Raw genomic sequence first — 26,867 nt, 5'->3', positions numbered from 1 at the left:
TTCCACACAGCATTATCCAACCGATGAAAAGATAATGCCGCTTGACTGATTCAGAGGGAGATCTCTGTTGTTAAACCGGAGCCAGTCATGAGCACACTGCCTAGGTATGGGAAACTCTCCACTCTCTCTATAACTGCCCTATCACCAATTTGAAGTTGTGGGGGTCGAGTGTTCGATGGTACAAAATACCCAGGCAGGTGCAGCAATTACCAGATCATCGTCATGCATAACATGGTTGAGCAATAGGGAGCCATCCCTTGACCGCACCCGGGCATCGATCAGCTTCCCATTGTATCTGTAACAGATGGAAATTCCTTCGGTACAGCTATTTAAGGCTTCATGAACTACGTGGTCGAAATAGATGTTAAATAATCTTGGAGCCAGAGGACAACCCTGTCGCACCCCAAGGTGTACACAAAATGGCTCCGACTCCCAGCCACGTAATTTTACCCGGGCCCGCTCACCATCATGAAGGTCATTAATGATCGTGAGTAGAGGATCAGGGACTGCAAAAGCACGAAGAACAACCCAGAGCCCAGGCCTACTGATGCTCTCATAGGCCTTGACCAGGTCAATAAAGCAGAGATGTAGGTCTTGTTGGAGTTCCCTACACCTCTGCTGTAGCAGATGGACAGAAAATATGGCATCTGTGCAGGACCGCCCTTTCCTGAAACCGCATTGGGGCTCCGAAAGCCTCTCCTCAGCGTGCTTAGAAAGGCGATGTTGAATAATTCTTGCCAGGATCTTTCTGGGCAGACTGAGGAGTGAGATGCCCCTGTAGTTGTTACAGTTTGTGTGGTCTCCCTTCCTAAAGAGGGGGACCACCAGGACTTCCTTCCAATCCTGCAGAATCCGTCCAGTGGTCCAGACTGTTGTTATGAGCCTAAACATACAAACATACTACTCAAAATACAAACACACATGTAAACACACACAAACACACATGTAACCACACACATAAACACACGTGTATATAAACACCTCGACACACAAGCAAACAATCGTGCGAACACACATTAAGCCATTTAGGGGTAATTGTTTAAAATATTTTAATCATCTTCTCTCAGACTTAGATGTGCACCTCCAGTCACAACCTCTGACTTAAATTGCAACTCTTTTTGACTTTGAAGTCAGCATTCAATTAGGTGCCTGATATACTGTTTACCTAGAGTAACGATGGAGAGTACACTACAACTTGGCCAATATTGTCTCAAAACACATTATTACACACAGAGACACTTGAACTTTTGTTCACTCCTGTTGTTCATCTGTAGGTCTCTGTGGGTCTTTATGAGTCTGGGTGTCTCAGGGTCTCTTTGTATGTATGTTGAACTTTTTTTGCACCATAAGTATCCATAATAGACTACAGGAGAAAGAAAACGGACACTCCACCACTAATCATCAGCGGGGACTGTGTGGAGAGGGTGGCAGACTTCTGCTTCCTGGGAGTCCACATTGGGGAGGGCCTGACCTGGAGCGCCAACAGCACTGAGCTTCTGAAAAAGGCCCAGCAGAGACTTTACTTCCTGAGAATTCTCAGGAATAATAACATCACACAGAAACTGCTGGTGTCCTTCTACCGAGCCTCCATCGAGAGCATTCTTACATACTGCATCTGTGTATGGTACACCAGCTGCACAGTGGCTCAGAGGAAAGCGCTCCAGAGGGTCATCAACACAGCCCAAAAGATCGCCGGCTGCCATCTCCCCACACTGGAAGCACTACACAGTTCACGTTGCATCAAAAAAGCACAGAACATTATAAAGGACTCTTCTCACCCTGGACACTCACTGTTTGAGCTGTTGCCATCAGGCAGACGATTCAGATCAGTCAAAACAAGGACAAACAGATTCAAACAGAGCTTTTATCCTACAGCGATCACCACACTCAATAATGCTAATTAATTATTAAGTAATAGCGTTTACAATTGACTGTGAAATAGAGATGTGCAATGACAAAATGTAACCTTATGTGGGTATGTGGGTATACTTGGGCTGTTTTTATATATAGTATAAATTGATTATCTTTCATTTAATTTTATTTTTATTTTCTTGTTTTATTTAATTTAAATTTATGAATGAGGCCCTGACTGGTGAGCATTTTAAATTTCGTTGTACTGGTGACAATGACAATAAACGATCTATCTAATCGCGCGAATCGGAGGTGTGGAGTGGAAAGTCCACATCTGCGTGTAATGAACAACATCCTTAGCCAATGTGGATGGCGCCAGGACTGGGTGCGTTGTACACGGCAGCAGTGTAACATTGAGGCTCCGCCCACCATGCACGCATGCTCGTTCCGTGCTCTCCCCACGTGGCTGATGGACGGTGGGCACGTGGGAGCGTGTTTAGATGACGTGGACCGAGAGGCTAAGTGTGATATGTCACTAATGCCCTCGTGATCATATGTTACTAATGCCATCGTGTTTAATGTTATTAATGCCATCGTGTTTCATATGTTACTAATGCCATTATGTTTAATGTAATGTCACTAATGCTATCGTGTTTCATATGTCAGTAATGCCATCGTATTCCATATGTAATATGAGGATGCACCCGGGGGTAACTGGGCGATGGTGATAGGCTCTGCCGGCCTCAGCCCGCAGCCAATGGGACGTCGAGCCAATGGCATAACCCGGGGCTGTATAGCAACATCTAGAAGATTCCAGGGAAGAGGCTTATGATTGGTTGCATGGCATCACGTGAGTCAGGTGATATAAGGGGCGGAGAGAGACAGTTCATGGTCAGTGTGAAGAGCTTGGAGGAGAGACCACGTCGGGTGCCTCCGGCACGCCAGCGGCCACGTGGCAGTCCGGTGGCTGTCTCCCGACGCCGTTAGCCAGCGATGTGAGGGAGCAAGGAAAGCGAGCGAACGCCACGCTCGAGAGGGAGTAACGGGAAAAAGGAACCCAGCGGTGTGTGAGAGAGAGAGAGAGAGCTGTGAACAAGAAAGTACGAATAAAGACAAGACAAGAAAATACAATATCGTCCGGAGTGGGTTTATTACACATATAATGTCACTAATGCCATTGTGTTTCATATGTCACTAATGCCATTGATTTTCATGTAATGTCACTAATGCCATCGTGTTTCATATGTTACTAATGCCATGGTCTTTCATCTAATGTTACTAATTCCATCGTATAATTGTTATTTATTAATTAATGTCAGTAGATGTATTTAGAAATAATGTATTTAAAGACTGGAAACGCTTATTAAGCACCAACATGAATCATCTTGCATATTTTTATTCTGTTTAGAGTGATTTGTATAATATTTACAATATTTACGACTCAAGAACAGTAGAGCACATAATGTCTTGCTATATAATGAGTCATGCTACTGCATTTGATTCAGATCGTTTATGTGTGTATGTTGAACTTCTTTCACACCATATGTAGTCAACGGTGCAAATTAGAGGTGTGATAAATTAACAGTTAATTTTAGAGTTTAAATCTAATGATTGCGAGTTATTGTTTTAAGGGTAAATATGTGAAATACTTTAATAAGGTGCTGGTTAATGTTGCTAACAATATTGTCTAATTTAGTTGTTATGCTGTGATAAACGATGGTCTCCCCGCGTGGCTGGCTGACAAGGGGCTCCACGCATCGTGGGTGGCGTGGGCTCAGAGGCCTCGTGTTATGCTTCTTGTGTAACGGGTTTGGAGTTGAGATTAAAACGGAACCGACCTTGAAGAAGTCTCCAGGTCCGTTGTACCGACACCCTGGTCTACTTGCAGACCATCTTTAAAACAATTAAATATGCAGCAACTAAACCGAACATAAACTAAGCATTTAAAAATATATATTTTACCAGTAAAGGCTTACCGAGATATGAAGCTCTTTTTCAGAAGCAGCCTTGCCACAAATGATAGCTCAACGAAGTGGCTTGTGGAAGTTTATAGCAGCCAAATACTCTCAACGCAAGTTTCTAAATATGGAGAGATAAAGTGGAGGACCTGGAGAAAAATACACGTGACCACGGGGAGAAAGACATGCAAATTCCAAATATACATGTGTCTGGGTAGGGATTTGCAGAAGTCTCCACGTCCATCGTGCCGACACCCCGGTCCCACTTGCAGACCATATTTAAAACACTTAAATACGCAGTCACTGAACCGGACAAAAGCGCTACAGTTTGAAAGCACTGTAACAGGACGAAATGAACCCACGACAGAATGAATGACAAAAAATGTGTTGTTGAGGAGCGGCCTAATGTGGGCTTTTTAGATCCACAAATCGTCTTTTTAATTTCAGAAATCGTGCGATCCATAAATCGTCAGTTTCGGTCCAGAAATTATGCGGCAGGAAACAACATGCTTGATCCAGTTCGAATCCCGTTTAATCAAACATTACATCGTAAACATGTCGATTCCGGTTCCAGTATTTCTTATATGGGCAAAGCGACACCCCGTTTCTCCATATTTGGGCCTAAAGCATAAACACATTTTATCATTCACTCCGTGGCAGAGTCATTTTATGCTGTTACAGCGCTACATTCACATATGGCGCCACAGTAGCTAGGATATGTTAACTACCTCGCCTGCTATACAGGAGGTCGTGGGTTCGATGCCAACTCTGACGCCTGTATATTTGGAGTTTTCATGTTCTCCCCGTGATCGTGTGGATTTTTCTCTGGGTCCTCCAGTTTTTCCCTAATTTAGAAACATGTTTTTAGATTGATTGGCTGCTATAAACATCCACGTGACAAGCTACATCGTTGAGCTATCATTTGTGGTCAGGTCCCTTCTGAGAAAGAGCGATATAGTCCAGTGGGCCTTACATGGTAAAAAAAATGTGAATAGGTAAAAAATCTTCAGAAGCTAAATGCAACGTCGAATTCTGCAAGCCACGATGAGAGGGCTTCAGGAGAGGGTTTGTGTAGATTTGCTATTCATCTGTTTAAGGAGTGCAGAGCACTGTGGTTTATTTTATGGTTCTATAGTTTGGGTTGCATGGCGACAATTACAATAGTGTGGCTTGTATTTTTAATTTTCCATTCACAGAAGAAGTGCGCATCGACCTGTTGATGTTGTGATGCGGTTGATGGTTCCGTGAGTGTCTTTGAGAAGGAATATCAAAGCCAGGAGGTGTGGGTCTCGAGGTGTTTATTCTGGACGTCCTCGCTGTTTCATTCTTTAGCAGCCTTCTACCAGATCTGGGTGAGATACTAGGATGGTGACAGCGCAATCCCAGAAAGGGGGTCAGGACTCGAGTTTGTGGCAAGTAACATTGTTGAGGTCTTGATGTGGTCGGTGGTTTTCGTTCACAAGAAAACGTGTAAACTACCCTTGTGCGATCAGCCTTGTACCACGAAGTTTTGTCATAACCAAACCCAAGGGCGCTCTGAGACTTGCACTTGGCACACTTCACTCTGCACCACCACCCGTGGCTGCAGCCCTCTCCACGATCCCGTGAACGAACATCAGGCAAGGTGCCACCATATATATGAAGGAGTGTGTACGCACGCGGGAGGAAACCGGATTACCCGGAAAAAAACCCATGCCTGCTATGGGGCTACACTCTCACCCATACAGAAGGGGACATTATTTCAGTCCGCACTTTGATGTAGAAAGCAGGGTATTGCACCTCCTCGACTCACACGGAAATGGACTTTCCCAATATTTGAACAATCAACCAACCTCGCCTCCACAGTCCGGGATACCAAGCCAAGTGGATAGCTACCACTAAAATTAAGATGTCAAACTTCCACCACCCAGCCGCCTAGTTACAAGGAAGCTCACTCACATTTGAGCCCACACACCCACAGTTGAGCCCACACACCCCAGCACAGTCAATGTGTTTTCAGATTTATTTTTTTAATCACCCAAAATACATTGACCCTTGACCCAGAATACATTGTGATTCTAATTCTCAGGAAAACCCAGAACAAAATTAAGTATATTTATATACAATCAAGTCCGATTATTTAACCAGGTAAAAACGCAAGAGACCAGGATGAGTCTCGGTTGCAAGAGTGATGATGATGCTGCTTCTGCTGCTACTGATGATGATTTTGTTCCTGGTGATAATAATTATATTATTATTATTGAAGATGCTGGTCCTACTCCTGATGCTGATTGTGATAATAATGATGGAGCTACTGCTGCTGTTGTTACTAATTCTGCTGCTGAAGATACTTTTGCTGATGCTGCTGCTGATGATCGAGTCGAGTTGAATTTGAGTTTAACGAGGTGAGAACTCACGAGACCAGAATGAGTCTCATGACAAAAGTGACCTGGGCCATAAAAATGAAAAATGAAGAAGTCAAACACATCCCACCAATGAAACAAATAGAAATTTCACGTAGCCGAGACCACAATACGATTAGCGATCACACAATTACACAACTGGTACGATGTCATCAATGCATCTCAAATCATCAACGAGTTGCTAAACAGCCTGAGAATCGAGGTTGGGTTCACATCGGATAGGTGCCTTACGTCAATGAGGAGCGCCGTGGTGGCTAGGAGATGTTAACTCCCTCGCCTGGTATGCAGGAGGTTGTGGGTTCGATCCTGACCCTGGCACCTGGTGTATATTTGAAGTTTGTGGCGTCTCTCTTGCTGTGGTGTTCACGTGGGTCTTTTTTCCGGGTCCTTCGGTTTTTCTTCCGCACATAGAATCAACATCACGCGTTTCGAGTATTTGGCTCATATAACTTTCCGCATGATGATAAACCACTTAGTTTAGTTATCATTTGCGATAGCAAGGTCGCTTCTGAAAAAGAACTACACATCTCAGTGGACACTGAGCTGGTAAAATAAAATAGTTTAATTTTATTTTAATCTGTGGGTCTCCATCTATCTATATGGGTATCTATGTATCTTTATAGGTGTCTAGGAGTCACTATGTATATCTATGCATTTAGAGTTGTTGGATGCAACTATAAATTTCCACACGATGATCATGATATTTCACTTTGTTGAAAATATAATTTGCAATGACCAGGTCGCTTCTGAAATAGAGCTACACAGCTCAGTGGGTCTTGACACTTGGTAAAATAAAAATAGTTTAGGAGTAGTTTTGTTTAATGGTTTAGTAGTAATAATAATAACTCGACTTGTAACGCTCCACCACCACACACGATTCACTCTCCACAAAGAGAGAGAGGAGGAGGAGACGACTCAGATGCGTGAGGAGAAACCACAGAAACAGGAAGACTTCTTCACAATTCTCGCAAATCGCCTGATGGAGCCAGGCGGTAATCACCAGCGAAACGTCTCAGTACTCAAGTTGTAAATGTTGTGCGTTTACTCTCCAACACACAACCGGTGTGCTGAACTAGTAATTAATTGCCACGTTTTTTAAACGTGACAAACCTTACTGATCAACTGTGTTTAAGTTTAACGTTTAAAGTTTAACAACACATTTATGTTTATGCGATATAACCCATAAAAACCCTTCTTATGTATAATATTTGTCGCGAAAGCGGACTATGTGTTAATCTTTTCTTTCACTCTTACCTAACACCCGGTGCCACATTAACATCGATGACTGTGAAGGAGCAAACAACGGGGAAATTTCTGTGTGTTATTAATGCGTGTTGAGACAATATTAGTCGTGTTGTAGTGTAAGGTAAATCTTCACTCTAGATATATATCTCGGGTGCTTAATTAAATAACAGACTTCAAAGTCAAAAGACAGTCCAATTTTTGTCAGCAGAGGGAGGCGTTATCCCACGATTCGAAGGTTGTGGCTGCTGGTCCAAGTCTAAGTCTGAGAGCAGATATAAAATATTAATTAAAACCAATCTTTATTATTAACACTATTGGTGGCGAAAGACCTGCTACTCCTACAAGGTGTTAAAATGGCTGCTCTCTATCTATGCCCTGTAAAATAAAACTACTTTTGGTGGGTGGAGGAGTCACTCGACCGCTGGTTTTAACAAACATGTTTTAGCACAGCGATGCTCGGCACACACCACAAGTCGTTCCCCCCTAGTGATGCCATCCCATTCCCACCCCGGGTTTATCGCCCAACGAGCGAGTGATCGCGCGTCTCCCCGTAGCGTCACGTGACGCGTGTTCCCAGCACGCCCGCGGTGGAGCTCCGCCCTCTCGTCGTTGAGCGCCACGCGGCGCGCGGTGCGAGGGACGATGGCGTCAGAGAGAAGATTGGCTCCCCCCTCCCTCCCCCACCAGTGCACTAACTACTGCACCACTGCTCCACCCCACACTACACACATGGCTCTCTATACACTAAAGACAAAGATACGCCGAAAAGCCTTAAAAGTCTGTTGGGGTAAGTGCTGTAAGTAGCGAGTAGCAACTATGAAGGCTGGCACTGTGGCCCACGAGGTGATGGGGGGGGGGGGGTTAGCCTGGACCATACCCAGACACAAACACAGACACGAGGAAACGGACACAATAACAAAGATACACACAGACACGAAGGCTCAGACACAATAATAAAGATACACACAGACACGAAGACTCACACACAATAACAACGTTACACACTGACACGAAGACACGGACACAATAACAAAGATACACACAGACACGAAGACTCAGACACAATAGCAAAGATACACACAGACACGAAGACACGGACACAATAACAAAGATACACACATACACGAAGACTCAGACACAATAACAACGTTACACACAGACACAAAGACTCAGACACAATAACAAAGATACACACAGACACGAAGACTCAGACACAATAAGAAATACACACATAAAGGCATACACACACCAACCCACTCACCCAAAGACAAAGATCCCCTGTATAGCCTTTACAGAATGTTGGAGCAAGTGCTGTTATCGACCACCTAGGAAGGTCGGCATGGCACACAAGGAGGTGGGTAGCCAATTCCACGACTGACCCGCCTTCGTCTCCCCAGTGGCGATGTTTACACACCACAGCAGGTACTCATTTGAGGCTCAGTCGATCTAGGAGAGATCCAGGACCGAATCGAATAATCGTCACTGGTGTTGGTGAACCGGTCATGGGCCTCCCCTAGGTCGACTCAGCCTCAAATGAGTTATTGGTACGGTGTGTAAATGTCACCATTGGGGAGGCAAAGGCGGCCGGACGTTGTGTTGACTAGCCACCATCTCGAGTGCTGTGCCGGACTTCACAGGCGCTCACTGACTGCACTAGCCCCATTAGTCTGTTAAGGCTATACGGGGGATATGTGTCTTTGTGTGCATGAGGCCCGTTTCTCTTCGCCGCTTACACTCCGTGCTCTCAGTACGCACGACTCAGATCCAGAATCGTCACTGAGCCACCAGCACCATATACATACAGTGCGGGGTAGAGCGGTTGACTAAACGGGTGGTGAATGGAGTGCAACAGCTCCATTGAGTCGGCACGGTAAAACGACAGCAGCCCCGCCTCCCAGTGCAGGTGACACCCGACTTTCCGGGGAGGATCCCTCACCGGCACTGATGTCCAGACACCATCATGAATCACGTAGCAGCTGTTGTTATTTTTATGTAAAACCCAGGATGAGTCGTTCTCTCCCAGACTGCACTCTTCACCACACCCTTTCCGTGCAATCGCCCTGTACGCGACTCCAACCTTACAGCTCCCCGCCGCATCCCCCACGTCCACCTCCCAGTAGTGCTGACCCGACGAGAAGCTCTCGGAGCACAGGGTTTGTGACCAGGCATCAAACCGGTGTGGGTGATCGGGGCGACCCTGGGAGACAGCGGTCAGCGTCACCGTCCTGAGATCCGAGGAAATCTGGAGTTTGTTGTAGGCCGAGTTTGGGTCCAGAGTCGGTGAGCATCCGTCTGCAGTAACGATAATCACAGTAGCTGTATAACAACAGCACAACTATAACAACAGCCCATAATAGAGGTGTTGGGTTAGATCGCATAAATGTATAAATGTGTTGTTAAAACCTGCCACCACCCGACACAGCCAACTAGTAAGGGTTGTCACGTAAAAAGAACATGCCAATTCGTCACTAGTGCAGCACACTGGCGTGTTGGAGAGACAAGCCGCAACATTTACTATCTGAGTACGACGTTTCGCCAGTAATTACAACTCGCCTCATCAAGCGAAAGCCAGATTTGAGAGAAGTCTTACTGTTTCGTTCCTTAAATTTTGATTTAAAGATTTCGTGACTGCAGGGATTCATATTCTTGGTTCTTTCGGTAAAGTCACGTAGAAGGGAAATAATAAATTAATACAAATATAAAACAATAAAATTCTCACGACGTTTCGACTGCAACACAAGCAATCATCATCAGGTGTGAAATCCACAGCAAGAAAATTTTGTAAAAAGTAGCAGTTTTTTCTTAACTTCAGCACCACAGACAGCGATTTGGCAGTTGATCAGATGGACGAGTCCATCTATGTTCGGAAAAGAGGAGGGGGAGAAGAAAATGGAATGCGGTCTGAAAGTCACCATGTGACTGGGTGGAGACGATGCACATAGGCCACACCCCATCGATGGGGAGGGGAAAAAGGCCTCGTAAGAGCTGTAGAGAATTTGCATGTCAACGTGAGCATTATGTACTTCCGTTGATCTAAAAACAGACGGTCTTTGGAAAAAAATGAATGGCGTTTCCTTAATCTTTAAGTATGTATTGGTTCTCATATATGCGTTAGTGTATGAAAAAGTATAGCTTTTTAGCGGTGTATTTTTAATAATCGATTTGTCAATGGCTAACTAAGTTTTTAACAATCGACGAACCCTCAATCTCACTAGCTGTTTTTTTTAGTGCAGCTAATGTGGTTGTAAAGGCAGCTAGCTGGCAAAAATGTCAGCTAGCTAACTAATTTATGTTTACAAGCTGAATCATATGGGCATCTAGCTAAAATAAAGGGATAGCTAGTTACGGTAAGTCAAATAACAAACGGCTTGTCATGATATGCCGCCCTTAAAACTGTCCTGTTATGCAGAGTGAAGTGACTTGTTGGTGAATAATGTTTTATGTCACAGCATATTGTAGCATATCAACCAGTGGCTCAGTTGTACAGAAGCACCATACTCTCTGAGAGGCTATCGTCTTAAGCATGCTCTCTATGTATCAAGGAGCCCAGGTGTGACGCCCTAGTAGGGGGGGGGGGCCTAGGGACCCTCGCACTGTAGGTGCCGAGGGGCCCAAGGCCCCTAGTGGTCAGATCATGCTTTAAACCCCAGGAACTTAGTGGCCCTTGTGGTCAACTCACTCTTTAAACGCCAAGGGGCCTGAGGTCCCTCACACTGTAAGCACTGAGGGGCCCAGAGGCCCTAGCGGTCAGCTTACGTTTGAAACACCAAGGGGTCTGGGGGGCCCTCGCATTGTAAGCGCTGAGGGGTCTGGGGGGCCCTAGTGGTTAGCTCACGCTGTAAACAACCAGGGGCCTAGTGGTCAGCTTGCACTGTGTGCGCTTAGGCCCTGGCGTTCAACTTCCTTTAAAAGTATTGGGCCATGCACCGCGTGTGGCCTGAGGCTAGGAGGCCCCCTGCAGTCCGAGGCCCCGGGACACTAGCTCCACTGGCCCAATCCATAATCCAGCCTTAGAATCCAGCCATGGCCATGAATCACGTGTAGGTGACCATGTTTGTAGCTCAGTGCACAAACCATCCCATGTTCATTGAACATTCACTCTCGCTCATCCATACACCCATACACCTCCAATTAGCATGGTTGGCTACGTACGGTGTGAAAGAAGTTCAAAATACATGTGTAAGGACAGTATGGGGTGATGTAGGGACAGTATGGCCCCCCGGGACCATGGTTACTAATTAACGTAAACGGAACAGACAGGGTCATGTTAGGGTAATGTGGGACCTAAGTGGTTGCTAATAATGATTGATGGGATACGCGATGACAGGGTCACGTGGGGGGAAGCACGGGACCCAACGGTCGTAAATTGTAATAAGGGCAGAGATTGACATGGCCAGGTGCGGTGAGCGAGAGTTCAGGAATAGGGGCGTGGCCGGGCTGGGAAAGGGATAAGGGCTGGCGTGAACCGGACCTCGCGGCTGTTGTTGTGGGGAATCATCGTCGCCATCGTCACCTTGGAATGGGTCGGCCTCATCATCCTGGAGTAGGCGCCGTGTAGTCTTGAAGGGCTGGAGTTACGTTATCTCAGAATAGGGTTGTCTAAATCAGCAGTCCCCAACTTTTTTGGCACCAGTGACTGGTTTCGTGGAAGACAATTTTTTCACGAACCGGGGGGGGGGGGGGGGTTCATCATTGGGTCTTTCCCCCTTTTCAAAGACGCTTTCCAGCGACGCTTGTATTTTTATTCATTTTGGCCAGGGGTTAGCTTGTGGGCTTACAAAAACTGTGACTGAGACAAGTGCGCAGTGCGGGAAAGAGGCAAGGATGGAAGTGCCAAAAAAATAATGGGTGGGCCACGCGCGGACTCACCGCTGACCTGCTGTGCGGCCCGGGGGTTGGGGACCCCTGGTTTAAATTACCCAAGTGTATATAGTTACTCGTGGTTACTCGTTAAGTTGTCAGCGGACTTCATATTCTTGGTTCTATCGGTAAAGTCACATAGATAGAAAAAAAGGATTAAAAAAAAGAGCAAAAACCCACGACGTTTCGATTGCAACACAGTGGTCTTCATCAGGCAAAGAGAAAAGAGGGGGCAAGCCTCCAAATGCAACTGCTTGTAAGGGTTTTCAAAGTGAGTGGGCGGGGGGTGAGAGTTGGGAGAAGGAAGGCTGTGCAGGGAAAACAGCATGGGCGGGGCAGCCCGTCAGCCAGTGCCAATGTAGGAGTAGACAATGGGGGAGTTGGGAGGAGGAGAGATGTGCGGCATAGGTCAGCCAGTGCTAATGTCGGAGGAGACAATGGGGGGAGGAAGGGGTAGAGATAAGGGGAGAGAGAGGGGGGGTTAAAGATGAGGGGGAGGGGGGTAGAGATGGGGGGGGGCATTACACCTCGTTACACACATCCAGACTGTTGATGGTAGAGGTTGACAAGAAAACACAAATCAAGTCATGACCCAAAGTGGTTGATGACATCCTTCCAATGATTGCTGAGTTTCAAACCGTCGTCTCGGTTGAAAGTGTCTGTGTCTGTACATATGGATTGCTTCATGAACGAAACTTTGTTGATACCCAGTCGGCTTGCAAAGTACCATCGTTTTATAGAAATCAATTTCATGTGAACCAGCCGCATTAAAGTAATGATCAGCAGACTTTATTCATAATAAATATATATCAAAGAAGAAGATGGTGTCTCTGAGAACTCCATTACAGTGGTGTCAGAAGTGGCTTGTAAAATGCCTAGGAAAGGAAAGAGTAAGAACCCACCTGTAGCATCTTCAGAGAAGGAGAAGGAAGACGACCACGGAGTCCCCCTTGCAGCCCCAGGAGCCTGGGTCCCAGTGACAAAACCCGTAGGTGCAGAGAAAACAGCGCCAGTGACGGAAGAGTGGCAAGACCGGGAGGTAGAAGCAGATCGGCTCCGCTCGACCATCGCTGAGTTGGTGGCGACGAAGGGAGCGGCAACTTTGAGGGCTGGCACAGCTGGGGACAAGCCGCAAAGTTGCGCAGGGATGGTGGAGCGGCCACCTGTGGTCGAGGTTCCCGCGCTGGAGACCACGCAGTCGGGGGCTGCCATTTCGCTGAAGGCGACGCGACTGATGGCCGTCATTTGGGGTCCTGCGCATGAAGCAGCAGTGGCGGTGTCAACTCGGGTGGCGAGGGGCCACCGAGCGACCACGAAGATTGCCTTTGATTAGAGAATGTATGGTAGTGGGGGGGAGATTGGAGTGCCTTCACACGCTGGTTTGGAGCAGCATACCGGTCCGTCAACTGGAAGGAGGAGGAGGCGTTGAGAGCTTTACCTATGGCTCTTGACGATGATGGCCTCGCAACGTTCTGGGCCATCCCTGAGGAGATGAGGGCTATGCTTCAGGATGCCTACAAGGAGATATCTGCAGTATATGACCCACCACCGGCCCCGCGTGGCGCCTGCAAGCATACGAAACCTTACAAAAACTGGCTTGGGTGGCTGCATGGATCGGAAAGTCTGGAATTGGGGATGAGTGGACTGGCCAATCATCAAAGATTGTCTTGGAGCTGTTGGAAAAAAGAAACGGAGTCTATGGGGGAGGTGATGGCAGTGGATCATGTAGTGCACCGGCGGTGAGGAGGGACGCCGGGACGGCACCGGAAGTGGCGATCCCGGTCCAGCTGCGACACTTTGTGCGGGGACGCCAAGAGTCGTGGGGACATCGTGGAGCCCTTGCATCCACTGCCTCATGGACAGCCACGGTGCGGCCCAGGCAAGTCACGATGCACCAGACACCCTAGAGCTAAAAACCACCTCATGCATCAGGGTCATCGGATGTCGTAGAGACCAAACTCGGGCACGCAGTGACAAAAGCTGGTGGGCCGATTAGTAGTAGCGGTGGCTGGTTCATCGGAAATAGTCGGATTGTGTGTAAGGTGTGGAGTTTTGCGTGTTAAAGGATGGGTGCCTTGGTTACTTGTGATTCTCGAGTTGTATTTTGTTATGAGGCCCTTTAAATTGAGGGATCATTGTGGTTCGCTTATGGTGATTGCACGTGTAGCGGCGAATGGGGGAAGTTGGGGTTTTTGTAGCCTGTTTCAGATTCAAGCGAGGTTGAGATATGGAGCCAGTATTGGAATTGAGACGCTGGCTGTAGCCTATCTCTGGGGCACGGATCCTGAGCTGGATGCCCCTGCGATTTGTTGACGACCGGGGTTGTGGTCAGATGCCATCGGAGCCACAAATGTTACGTGGGTTCCCCACATTGGCGAGCAGAAGTTTTGGTTCACGTTATATTCAGGGAATCTCTAGAGATGCCGCCTGACTCAAGAGTAGTGGTCCCGTCGTGTTGTAGCAGACGGCGTGACCTGATGGCCCAGAGGTTGAGACCTTCCTTAGCACATGTGGAGCAATGGGCTGGGGCTCACATTGCTCGGGGGATGTGGTCCCGTTGCATTGTTGCGGACAGTTTGACCTGGCAGGCCGGAGGCGGGGGTCCTCCTTGGCCCCTCTAGAGCAGAAGGGCCGTGGGCTCACACCGCTCGGGGTGCTAAAAAAGTTCAGGGGAGATTGGGAACCGTTCCTGCAAGTCCTATTTGGGGATATGGAATTATCCGGGTTCAGGTGGTAACGGTATTGCCTATGCGCTGTTAGCAGGGAGCGACGTGTTCAGACCCACTGTGGAGACAGAGGTGTAAGAGGTGATGCATGCTGTATATTCTTACGAAGCATGGAAGGAAACGTTTTGCGAAGTGAAACCTAAGTTGTCCGGGGTGCATGGGGTTGAGTGTGATTCCTGTTGAGTGAAGTATGGCTGTGGAAGTTCACCCCTATGGATGTTTGATGGGGTCCGACCTCAGGACGGGAGAGACCTTACTTGCTAGTAAAACGTGTGGGTCACGCTGAATGATGTATCAGAAGTATGCAAGGCAGCTGAGGGGTAGTAAGGGATAGAGCATGGCTAAGATTGGTTGAGAAGTGCTATTGCATTAATCCCCGAAATTAAACTGGCCAGGGAAATGGCCGGTGGATGTCGTTGAAATTCGACGGCCATGGTGTGGGCATGAGCAAGTAAGATGTCACCGCTGAGTTATCCACTCATCGTGCTTAAAGCTGTGTGCGTCCCCGAATAGATGATTCATCCAAAGTGTCTTTGCGGTTGGGGTCTGGTGTGTTGGACTGGCTGGGGCGGTTGGCCAAAGTAATCGGAAGCCGAGGAAAATATGTTGTGCCACCCGCAGTTCTCGAGCCCTTGACGTCGGGGAAACCCGAAGGCCCGCCACACACAAGGGGCCATCTGCAGATGACCTGTTAGCCTTACCCATGATGGCCTCCAAGAACCTCGACCCCCCTCGGCTGGTGGCCAAGCCATCATGAGAGCTACATTACACATTACACATGCATACAGACACTATTACAAAGGCAAATATACCTCCGTAAAATCCTTAACAGACTGTGGGGCAAGTGTTGTTAGCGAGCACCTATGAAGACTGGCACGGCACACGAGTGGGTTGGTGACCAGCACCACACCCGGCTGCTTTTGCCTCCCTCGTGTCTATGTTTACATACTGCACCAGATACTCATTTGTATGTATGTTGAACCGCTTTCACACCGCACATATCGAACCGTGTATTTACGGCTGAGTCTACCTAGGGGGGCCCAGGACCTGTTCATATCATCGTCACTGGTGTTGGCCGTGAGCAGAAATCGAATTCCGGTGGCTGGATTTGTAGTGCAGCATGCCAACTGCTAGACTACCACTTTCCACACACCCCATTTCATCGATACATACACACAGACACGATTACATACGCAATAACATACATGCATACGTGCCAAGAGTCCGTGTTACTCACACATGAACAACATCAGTTTGATCAGAGCTCCCTGCTGTGCGCTGATCGTGGCTATATCTTCTTTGCTGGGAGATGAGTGTGGAGCTTCCTTCTGAGCGTCTCTCCTATGACACCAGAACCAGTAGTGACTCAGACAGCCCGTGTCTTGCACAGCATTATTACACACAGCATCATCACACAGCATCATCACACATCAACGTGGTACACAGCATCACACGCAGAATCATCAAACTTCATCGTGGTACAGAGCATCATCACACAAAGCAGCATCACACACAGCATCATCACACATAGCATCATCAACACACGCAGCATCATTACACACAGTATAATCACGCAGCCCACGTCCCAAACACAGCATCACCCAGTGTGTGAATCTGTGCAAATTCACGAGTCCATACCAATCTGTCTCCTTCAGGTGAACCTGCAGGAGTCAAACACAGGGGGCACGAGTCAGTTTACCTCCAGCCACATTAACCACACGGTGATTGGTAGACGTGATGAGGCTGCACTCAACCATTCGCCTACCCCAGTGTTGTTGGTTGTAATCAAGACAAAGCCGTGGACTCGTTTGGACTCGATGGTTCTTATCAGCAAGGTGTGGCCTCTCAAACTGTTGCCACGGGCAATAGGCGTAGGTGGCACTCGATATCGAGTGGCAGTGATTGTGAACCAACATTGGAAATAATTATCCACTGCGAATTACACTCAGAGCATCGCGTTACCTTTGTCAGTAGTTTAGAATTTTTATACGATTTTTGGGCCGAAAAATGGCAGAGAAGCCCACCTTTGATACGATATTTGGGCTCAAAAGTCGGTAATGTACATACATAACGTACGTACATTATGTATCTTGATTAACTGTGAATAACCCAACAAATAATATTGTCATTTATATGCATATATTAATCCACCTGTCCCACTCTGGGCTTCGCACCTGATTGGCTCTCAGTGATGAGATCACATTTATTTCTCTAAGACCAAAACAGGAGAATTTCTCGACAATTCTGACTGTCACCTGATGAGGCTGGTTGTGATTACGTCGTACTCCAATTGTAAATATTATGGGTTTACTCTCTAACACACCGGCGTGCTGAACTAGTATCTAATTGGCATGCTATCACTACGTGACAAACCTAAAAGGCTGCGTCGGGTGGTGGCGGGTTTAATGACACATTCATATTTACACGATCTAACAAAAAAAACTCTATTCAGGGTGAACACTTGTTGAAGCAGACAATCACCATATTGGTTAAAACTTTTCGAGACTGATGAAAAAAACGAATTTCTGTGGCTTTCATAATGTTAAAAAAACTTGTGCTTATAGCATTACTTTGGTTGGTCGACATTTGACTACTAGAATAAACAAAATCTAGCAGTAAGTAGCTTAAATGTTGTTAGATGTTGTGCCAACGTCTATATAAATTACCAACCGATTATTAACTCGAAGGATTTGTGCGTTAATCGTTTATTTATTTTCCTCTTCTTGGTTCTTTCGGTAAAGTCACGGAGAAGGAAAATAATAAAATAATAAAAATAAAACAATAAAATAATTCTCACGACGTTTCGGCCACAACGCAAGCAGTCGTCTTCAGGTGGAGAACAAGTCTGTCGAGAAGTCAATTTAGTGGCAATTCATATTATTACTAGCATATACAAATACACGTTGGTGGACTTGTTTCTACCTTTAATTTCAGGACACATGGGCCATAGATTGTATTGACAATGCAAGGTGCGTTATTCTGTTCTGTGCGATACCTCGCATGTGCCATCTGCATAAATGTACAGGCAGTTCTCAACTTACGAACACCATACTTACAAACTAGCTTCCATGAATTACATGTTTTTTTTACATCGACGAAAAACGCGAACTTAATCACGTAACAATTTTGTTAATCGGAGCCATCCTCCGCGAGGTGTAATGAGTCAGCCTCGTGCTGGCAATCAGTGTATGTGCGTGCATGTATAAGTTCATGTGTATGGAGTGGTAGTGCAATGGCGACCCGAGTTAGATTCTCGCTCACGACCAAACCAGTGACGATTATCTAAATTCGTCGTGGGCCTCCCCTAGGTCGACTAAGCTTCAACGTATTACCTCGTTTGGTGTGTAAACATCGCCACTGTGGAGACAAAGGCGGCCGGGCGTGGTGTTGGCCACTCACCCCATCATGTGCTGGTCCGGTCTTCATAGGTACTCGCTAACAGCACTTGCCCCAACAGTCTGTTCAGGCTATACGGGGGATCTCCGTTTTTGCCCCGTGTGTGTGTTCAATTGTAGTGATTGATTGTGCCTCTTTCAACAAGCAAGACAGATTCAGGACTCAAGGTTAGTGATTTGTTTCTTTCTTTCTATTTATGTTATGGTATTTTTTTTATTATAAAATTATTTTACAGTGTAACTGAATGTTAAGTATTTATTCTTATTCATGAGTTTAACAATGCTTCCAATTTTTGATGAACCATAACACATTTCGTGACATCGACTGTATGGGCATTTAAATAGAGTGCATTGTTGTGTTCCGACTTATGAACGGGTCGACTTACGAACAGGCCTGGGAACGAGTTGTGTTCGTAAGTAGAGTACTCCCCTGGCCCCACGAGCGCCCTACCTGCAGGAACGTGAGCGAGTCCCTCTCCTCCTGCAGAGCGTGCAGGCGCGTGGCTGCTGCCTGGAGGTTGCTGATCTCGCGTTCGTAATGAGCGATGTTCTCCTCGATCTGAGATAGCAACTCACGCCCCTTCACGTCCACGCGATCCAGAGTTGCCCTCTCGTCCTCATCCAGCGTCGCCCTCATCCGGGTGAACTCGCCTGAGATGCGAGCCTTGGCCTGGACCATGCATTCCTGCAAGGGTGTGCGATGGATGTTATCAATTCATATTCAATGCTATTAATACCAGTCACATTGTTTTTTGGCTACTCCAAACCTAGTTTTCCCTGCCTCCATATTATGTCTCTGCACTAACATCTCATTGAACGGGTCCAAAACTTTTAAATATGTAGATATTTTACGTCCATTACATGGTTAGTAAGATAAAAAGTTAAATTGGATTCCTCTGCGGAAATAAATAAAACATAAAGTGAACGATAAAATTGTTAATCGAAACATAATTTTCTATATGGTACCATTATATGACCCAAGATACATTGCTAAAACAAATGTACTGACCCAAAACATACAAAAAAAATCGTTCTATACAACTGAGATATTTTATGCACAAATGTGGAGAAAAATAACGACTAATAACTTACTAAAATTTCCTGTTATTAAAACTATCTCGTGTTACTGGAATGTTCATGCCTCTCAGTATAGGCTGGGCTCTCTCCCCTCCCTCCACCGTTTCAATGCACTCCTCGCTCAGATTTCACACTTCAGCTGCTGTACCTGTATAATGACTCTGGACTCGAACGTTAGAGGTTTATTTTATTGCACGTAACGTAGCTTAGGACCACATCGTCATGAGATAATGGCGACGTGGAAATCGTATGACCGAGCAGACAGCGATGACTTGAAGACAGTGATGACGTGAAGACAGCGACGACGTGAAGACAGCGATGATGGCCAGAGTCCCTCTCCACAGACCCTGAACATCCCTTCTTGCCCTACTTTTATCCTCGTGGATTCTCCAGGGGAATTTCCCCAGCTGTCTCTTTTGGACACTCTGGAGAATTTCCCAGCCAAGATCCTCCAGACTTGCTGGCACCATGTCTTTGCATCCAGCCTCGCTGACACCCTGTCTTCATCTTCGAGACTTACTGACACAGTCTTTACACCTGGACCCAACCTTTTTGATGTTACTTTTTACATTTCCATGATGGGTTTTTTATTCATTCGATCGAATAACGATGGCCACGGCATCGCACACTTTCAGGTGCACTTCTGTGGCCATCTGGAACGCTCTTCCTTCCAATATTAGGAAGCCACTTGAGCTGTGCACTTTTACATCATCTCGATTGAAAACTTATTTCTGTAGAACTGCTTTTTGTGTTCAGTTTGTTGTCTTTCCACCGCACCTCCGATTAGCACAACTGGCATACATACGATTATGTTCACTTCACCTCGCACACATCTAACCATTAATTACCCTTAATCGGTGCAATACGCCCGTGTTTATTTTGTTAATATTGTAAAATTTTGTTCTTTATGATATTTTTAATTCCTGTAGCTCTGAAGCATTCTTTTCCGATGTTGCCCGTCCCTCCCCAAATATTAACTTCATGTTGTTTTTGTTCTATGCTGATACATTATGGATTTCCCTTGCAAAATAACTGGGTAACTGGCTAAATGGGATTTTTTGTGTAACAAGGGCTCTGTCACCACGCATGGCAGTAAAGGCAGGATGTTGTATATATGCCTTTAAAAAAGATATATATTAAGAGTGATTCTGAATTTTTTTTTAAGTTTAATCAGGATGTAGCACGGGGGTGCGGAGGGGGGTCTCACCCGTCACTCCTCCTGCCTCGCCACACAAGCGACAGCTGGAGGAAAAAATGAATGTAATTAGGGAAAGGCCCAGACAGCAAGAGCCAGCCAGTGGCGGTTGGGCATTGCGAACTGGCCGTGGTTTTAAAAATACAACAGTAAAAGTTCGAAGCTTAGCTGTATCTTCAACCTCAGGATATAAAAATATAACTCGAGAATAAGAAGCACGGATCCCTGGCGATACAGAAGGGGAACGGAGGTTAATAAAACCCTCAGACTACCTTTGGTAACAACTATGGTATGCCACAAATCTTGGTTAAGCATAAACCAAATAATAATTGTGTAAGTATTAGACCTAGGGTCATTAAGAAGAGATACAATGCGAAATAGGTCAATCACACACGACTTAGATAATATGTATTCCATAGGCTAAGAGCCTCACCAACCGCCTTTATTTTCCAGCAGCTAACACAGCACATGGTAGCAGTAAAGTATGTATGAAGGGGGGTGCTTCCCCTTAATATATCAAATATCACGCAAGGATTCCACACCGCGACGTGAGGGCGGTAAACACTGCTCAAAACGTACTTTGAGTCGCTTGCAGAGTCAAAACTGTGGAAAGTGGTACGGTACCAAGCTATAAGAGGTGTAAAATTATTTATTTTTTAACTTCTAACCCGTGCACAAGAGGTCAGACTTCAAAGGCCACAGCGCCCCTCTTTGTGAGAGACTGCAAGTCTGAGGCGAAAAAAAATATGTCACACCTCTAACCGTGAGGGAAAAGGGGGAAAATCGCAGCCCAGGACGGGAATGTAAACATGGCGTTAATAAAGACAGCCGGACAAAAAGGTACAAGGAACCCCCCCCCCCCCCGCTCCCCCCCCCCGGAAAGTTGTAAAACTAGTCAAACACTTTGAGGGGTAACTAAGCAGCTGTTCCCACTGGCTGAGAGCGACATCTTAAAGAATTCCGGTCCTTTGTGAGAAGTCGCGCAGAGGTGGGAGAATTTCAGATATAAGCAAGAACACATAACACGCAAATAAATGCTGCGAGTGGCAGACTCCAGGGTATGACCTCGGAATCAACCATGGGTGTCTTGTCTCGCAGAGGAGAGGGGCGATATATTGTTAAGTGCTGAGTTTCGCACTGACCGACAGAGTATCGCTGAAAGTTTTATTCTACATTGAGCCCTCCTGGAGGAAGGGCGGGAGAGGCACCCCAGGGTGCCCGCGTGAAGCTGGCAGGTGCAGCCAAGGGAGAAAGCACGGAGCTGTGGAGAGAGCCTGACTAGCGCAGCCAAGAGAAAGAGTGTCAGCGCTATTTCGATTAATAAATATCCCCACAAGACCCAACCTAAAAAATCCGGGACAGTCATCTCTGCTTGACGTCCTATTGACTAATGCCCCTCACAATATCCCACTTACTGGTGTTCTGGGTAATAACCTTTGTGATCACTCCTTCATATTTGGGGTGGGATCGTCAGCCAAACCCAAAGCATCCCCAAAATTGGTTGATAAGCACTCCATGAGACACTTCAGCATACAGGCATTTACTAATGATGTGCTTCACTCGGATATTGATAAGGTCTGTGATATCCCCAACCTGACTATGGCTTGGGAAACCTTCAGGTATACATTTCTCCAAATTCTTAGCAAACATGATCCGTTTGTGAGATTGAAAATTTAAGGCAACCGCCCACCATGGTTTGATCCTTTGATTACAAAGCTCATGAAAACTAGGGACAAGGCTTGGGCATGTGCTCAGAAAAGTAATTTGGTCAAAGACTGGCTAGAAACAGGATTTTAAGGAATAGATGTGTCAACAAAATACGGCATGCAAAAAATTCATACTTTTCCTCCACTCTCCTGGAATCGCATGGCAACGCAAGAATCTTCTGGAAAACAGTAAAATGTATCAAAAGGGCATCTAACACAGATAATCTTCCCCTTGCGCTTAACCGAAAAGGAGACTATTTTTCAGAGCCCCAAAAACTAGTCGACAATTTTAACCTTCATTTTTCTGAAGCTGGTGACATTTTTAATAATGTATTGGGATTAACCCCTGCTCATGCAATTTCCTACACGCCTGTCCAAACATGCAACGAATTTAGTTTCCAGCCTATCCACGAAAGTAATGTTCTGAAACAACTTTCCTACCTCAAAGGGTCCTCTTCTACCGGAGCGGATAGCATTCCTGTTTTTGCTTTGCTAACTGTTGGTCACCTAATTTACAAACCTATAGCCCATATTTTCAACCTGTCAGTCAAAGAAGCATCAGCACCTCTAGAATGGAAACATTCCTATGTTCGTCCACTTCACAAAGGGGGCCCTAAAGATGATCCAAATAACTACCGACCTATCTAAATTTTGTCCCCGTTGATGAAATGTTTTGAAAAATGATTGAACTACCAAATTAGCAGTTTCCTGTCCGACAACAATCTCTTACATCGAAACCAATCTGAGTTCCGAAAAAAGTTTGCCAAAAACCCGATGTGAGGTCGAGGGTAGAGAAAAAATTAGCCCCCGGCATGGGCCAATACCGCACCCGACGGAACGACTACTCGTTCCGGGCCCCCATTCAACACTTGTAAGAACGGGGCTTGTCCAGCCCGAACGATAGTTTGAGCCACGACAAGAGAGAAAGCCTTAGCTAAGGAGTTTGACGGGGACAGCAACACCCACCACCCTATCCGCGACCTCCAACTGCTTTCGATAATGCAATGGGATGAGCATCTGTGGACTGGGAACTATCTCCACAGTGACATCGGCAAGTGCGTGAATGGCGTTTCCCGTAGGTGGGCGGCCCCACAAGGACGGCAGGAAAGACATCCTACAGCCCCCTACCATTTCTAAACAGCCCTGATCCACAAGGATTTTAACAGGCAGCTGACGAAGAAAATCGGTGCCCAACAGACATGGAACTGCCAACGATCGAGAGATAAGAACCGATCCCTACGCGGCAACATTCCCTATGGCAATGTGGACATCTACCTGTCCTATGATACCCATGCCACCCCTATTAGCGGCAATGCATACGTCGATAGCCGGCTGGACCCGCGACGCAGGGATGGATAACAGGTGAAAAATTACATCCGAAATTATGGTTGCCGACGCACCGGTGTCTACGAAAACACGCATGTCTACCCCTTGAATAGTGCCCGGCACCGTAGAAGACCCCGACGCGGCTGCAACCACCCTCCGAGCCAATTTCTTCCACTGAGTAATAGTGTGTGGTACCGAATGAGCATTCTGACAATTAACATCCGATAAGCCTACGGGGGTGTGAGCGGATGCCTGAGGTGTTGGGACCTGCCGGGTGCCCGATGCGTGCTGACTTGCCCGAGAAGGATGTCGATCCGCGTCCGGTGGAGAAGATGGAGGAAGGGCTGACGGAAGCTGTGGAGGTCGGAACCAGCTTCCGTGTGGCGGCCGCCCGACGGTCAGTCGCCTCGGCCCCCACTCGGGACTGTCCGGCCCCGTCACGCTGTGTGTCCTGCCGGCGTTGCAGGGTCCAGCGAGGAGCAGCAGCCACCAAGTCGTCGTCACTGGACTTGTCCGGAATATGTACGACGCGACGCGGGACCCATCCCAGAGGTTCACTATCCTTTTTGGGGTCCCCCATCCACGCTGCCATTTGGTCCCAACGCGCAAATTGAATTTGGCGTCCAAACATCGCGCCGCCCAGCGAGACATTAACGGCTCATGGCCGCACACCGGCAGCGAGATGCCCAACTCTTGTAACAACTCGATCATTCTTGTAAGAATGAGAGGGTCCAGAAGGTCGGCGGAGGACTCGGGGTAGGCGGCCATAGCAAGCGCTAATAGCGCACCACGGTATGCCAGAGGCGTTTCTTCAGGCCCCCGACGTCGCTGCATGAATTTCCTGTGGGCAGCCGATGGCGGCTCGTAAAACTCCGCCATTTCAGCGAAGGCGTCCTTCAGCATCTTCTTTCTACTCACCGGGATGGAGCGGAAAACGGCCAGGGACACGTCATCTAGCAGCATAGGTAGAGCCTCCAGTGCCTCAGACTCTGTCCACCGCACTGATCGAAAGGCGGATTCAAATCGCCATGTAAAAGCGTTCCAGTCACCCTCGACGACAAATTCTTTAATATTAGGGAGGCGATGGCTGCGGCCACAGTTGTTGTCCATGGGCGCGCTCGTTCCCGCCACCCGCGCAGCACGCGGCTCAGCTAAGATGGCGGCCGCAGGCAGCATGGCAGCGACCGCGCCCAAGATGGCGGCCTCCTTCCCCGCAGCAGGTGTAATGGCGGCCGCCTCGGTCACAGCCCCCCGTTGGAGGCCAAGGTTGTCCGCACTTGGACGCATCTCACGAGGCCGACCCAGGGCGGCAGACGACGCGACCACCGTGACGAGATTCAGCATCACCGCGCAGAGAGACTCAATTTGTTCCGCCACTCGTCACCACCCTTCGTCCGCAGCTGGAGTCGCCTCCGCGCCGGCATGTCGTTTTGGCGCGGCATCGGGGAGAGCAGCAGTCAGCGGCAGCGGTCCCGTCGCCCGCAGAAGCTCGTCCTCGTCGGCATCGTCGTCGTCGTCCGACGGCGGGTCCGGTGGGTTCTTCTTTTTGAGGTGCTTAGACATCGTGGATGATTGTCCAAGTGGTCTCAAAATTTACTTCTGACTCCAATGTAATAAACCCCATTCAGACGACGTCGTGACTTGGGAAATCTTTATGCGGTTTCGTTCACAGCTTCCACCACATTCGTTCCTTCAGGTCCCTTGCTCCTTCACGCTGTTGGCTGACAGCATGAGAGAGAGAGAGAGACCGCCACGGCCCACCACGTGGCAGGCTCCGGACCATGGCACCAGAGTTGCTTCCCCCTTCGTTGCTCCACACACTGACTACGTGCTGTCTTTCTTCGCCCCTTTTAATCCCTGGCCCACGTGATACCACGCAGCCAATCCTCAGCAACACCCCTGGAACTTTCCCGAAGATACTGTACGGCTCCAGGGCCACGCCCCTGGCTCGACTCCCCATTGATTGCGGGCTTAAGCTGGCAGAGCCTATCATCATCCAGGTGTAACCTCACATTACGGATGTGTTGGGCAGCACAAAGGGACAACCAGAGCAACATATTCTTAGATTTTTTTCGGTAAAGTCACGTAGTTAAAACATTAAAATTAATAAAAGTAAAATAAAATAAAAATCACGACGTTTCGGAGGCAACACAAGCTTCCGTCTTCAGGTTGGAACCGTCACAGCCACGACAGCTGTATCAAGTAAATGAGAGATTGCAAGAGCTACCACTCCGTATATATAATGGTTGGAGAGGGGGGAAGGGCCAAGTACGGCACACTTTTTATTCATATGGTAAGGTGAGGCTTAAGGGGGTGAGCCTTTGTTATGGAGAGGTACGGTTTGTGCCTAAACCTGGCCCACATAACAAACAGTGTGAAAAGGAGAAAACAACTAAACATGGTAAAACAAGCCTGGCTGTCTATCACTAACCTGTAATAGTTGTCTGTCAAAAAAGATTGGCCAAATAAGTGTAGTTAAATCTTTTTTGCATGGTTAATCACATCTTTCCAATGATTAGTCAGTTTGTAACCATCATCACGGTTGAAATTATGTCTGTGTTTGTATATTTGTATGGCTTCGTGTACAAACCTTTGATGGAAGCCAGGAGGTTTGCAGAGAACCTTGGTCTCGGAAAAGACAAGATTCTTCGGCCGTTGCCGATCATTGCTACAACTCGGTGGGCTCTCATGAAATTGTCTTTTCCGAGACCAAGGTTCTCTGAAAACCTCCTGGCTACCATCAAAGGTTTGTACACGAAGCCATACAAATATACAAACACAGACATAATTTCAACCGTGATGATGGTTACAAACTGAGTAATCATTGGAAAGATGTGATTAACCATGCAAAAAAGATTTAACTACACTTATTTGGCCAATCTTTTTTGACAGACAACTATTACAGGTTAGTGATAGACAGCCAGGCTTGTTTTACCATGTTTAGTTGTTTTCTCCTTTTCACACTGTTTGTTATGTGGGCCAGGTTTAGGCACAAACCGTACCTCTCCATAACAAAGGCTCACCCCCTTAAGCCTCACCTTACCATATGAATAAAAAGTGTGCCGTACTTGGCCCTTCCCCCCTCTCCAACCATTATATATACGGAGTGGTAGCTCTTGCAATCTC

General features: G+C 47.1%; 1 protein-coding gene across 1 annotated transcript in view; it reads right to left on the bottom strand.

The window, feature by feature from the left end:
- Positions 1–5,849: 5,849 nt before the first annotated feature.
- The window catches only part of LOC133359554 (E3 ubiquitin/ISG15 ligase TRIM25-like), a 33,471-nt gene continuing 12,453 nt past the window's right edge, over positions 5,850–26,867 (bottom strand). Inside the window, exons 3-6 of the mRNA XM_061577997.1 lie at positions 18,889–19,122; positions 16,681–16,703; positions 16,280–16,383; positions 5,850–9,748 (exon numbers count right to left, since the gene is read on the bottom strand). Coding sequence (XP_061433981.1) covers positions 9,201–9,748; positions 16,280–16,383; positions 16,681–16,703; positions 18,889–19,122 — 909 coding nt within the window. The 3' untranslated portion in view covers positions 5,850–9,200. The remainder of the gene's footprint in view (positions 9,749–16,279; positions 16,384–16,680; positions 16,704–18,888; positions 19,123–26,867) is intronic.

The sequence above is a fragment of the Lethenteron reissneri genome, chromosome 65, assembly GCF_015708825.2.
Source record: "Lethenteron reissneri isolate LAM-NWPU_2019-01 chromosome 65, ASM1570882v1, whole genome shotgun sequence".
Classification (NCBI taxonomy): Eukaryota; Metazoa; Chordata; class Hyperoartia; order Petromyzontiformes; family Petromyzontidae; genus Lethenteron; species Lethenteron reissneri.
Note: the sequence above shows the minus strand (reverse complement) of the source record. Positions and strands in the feature narration are given on the sequence as shown.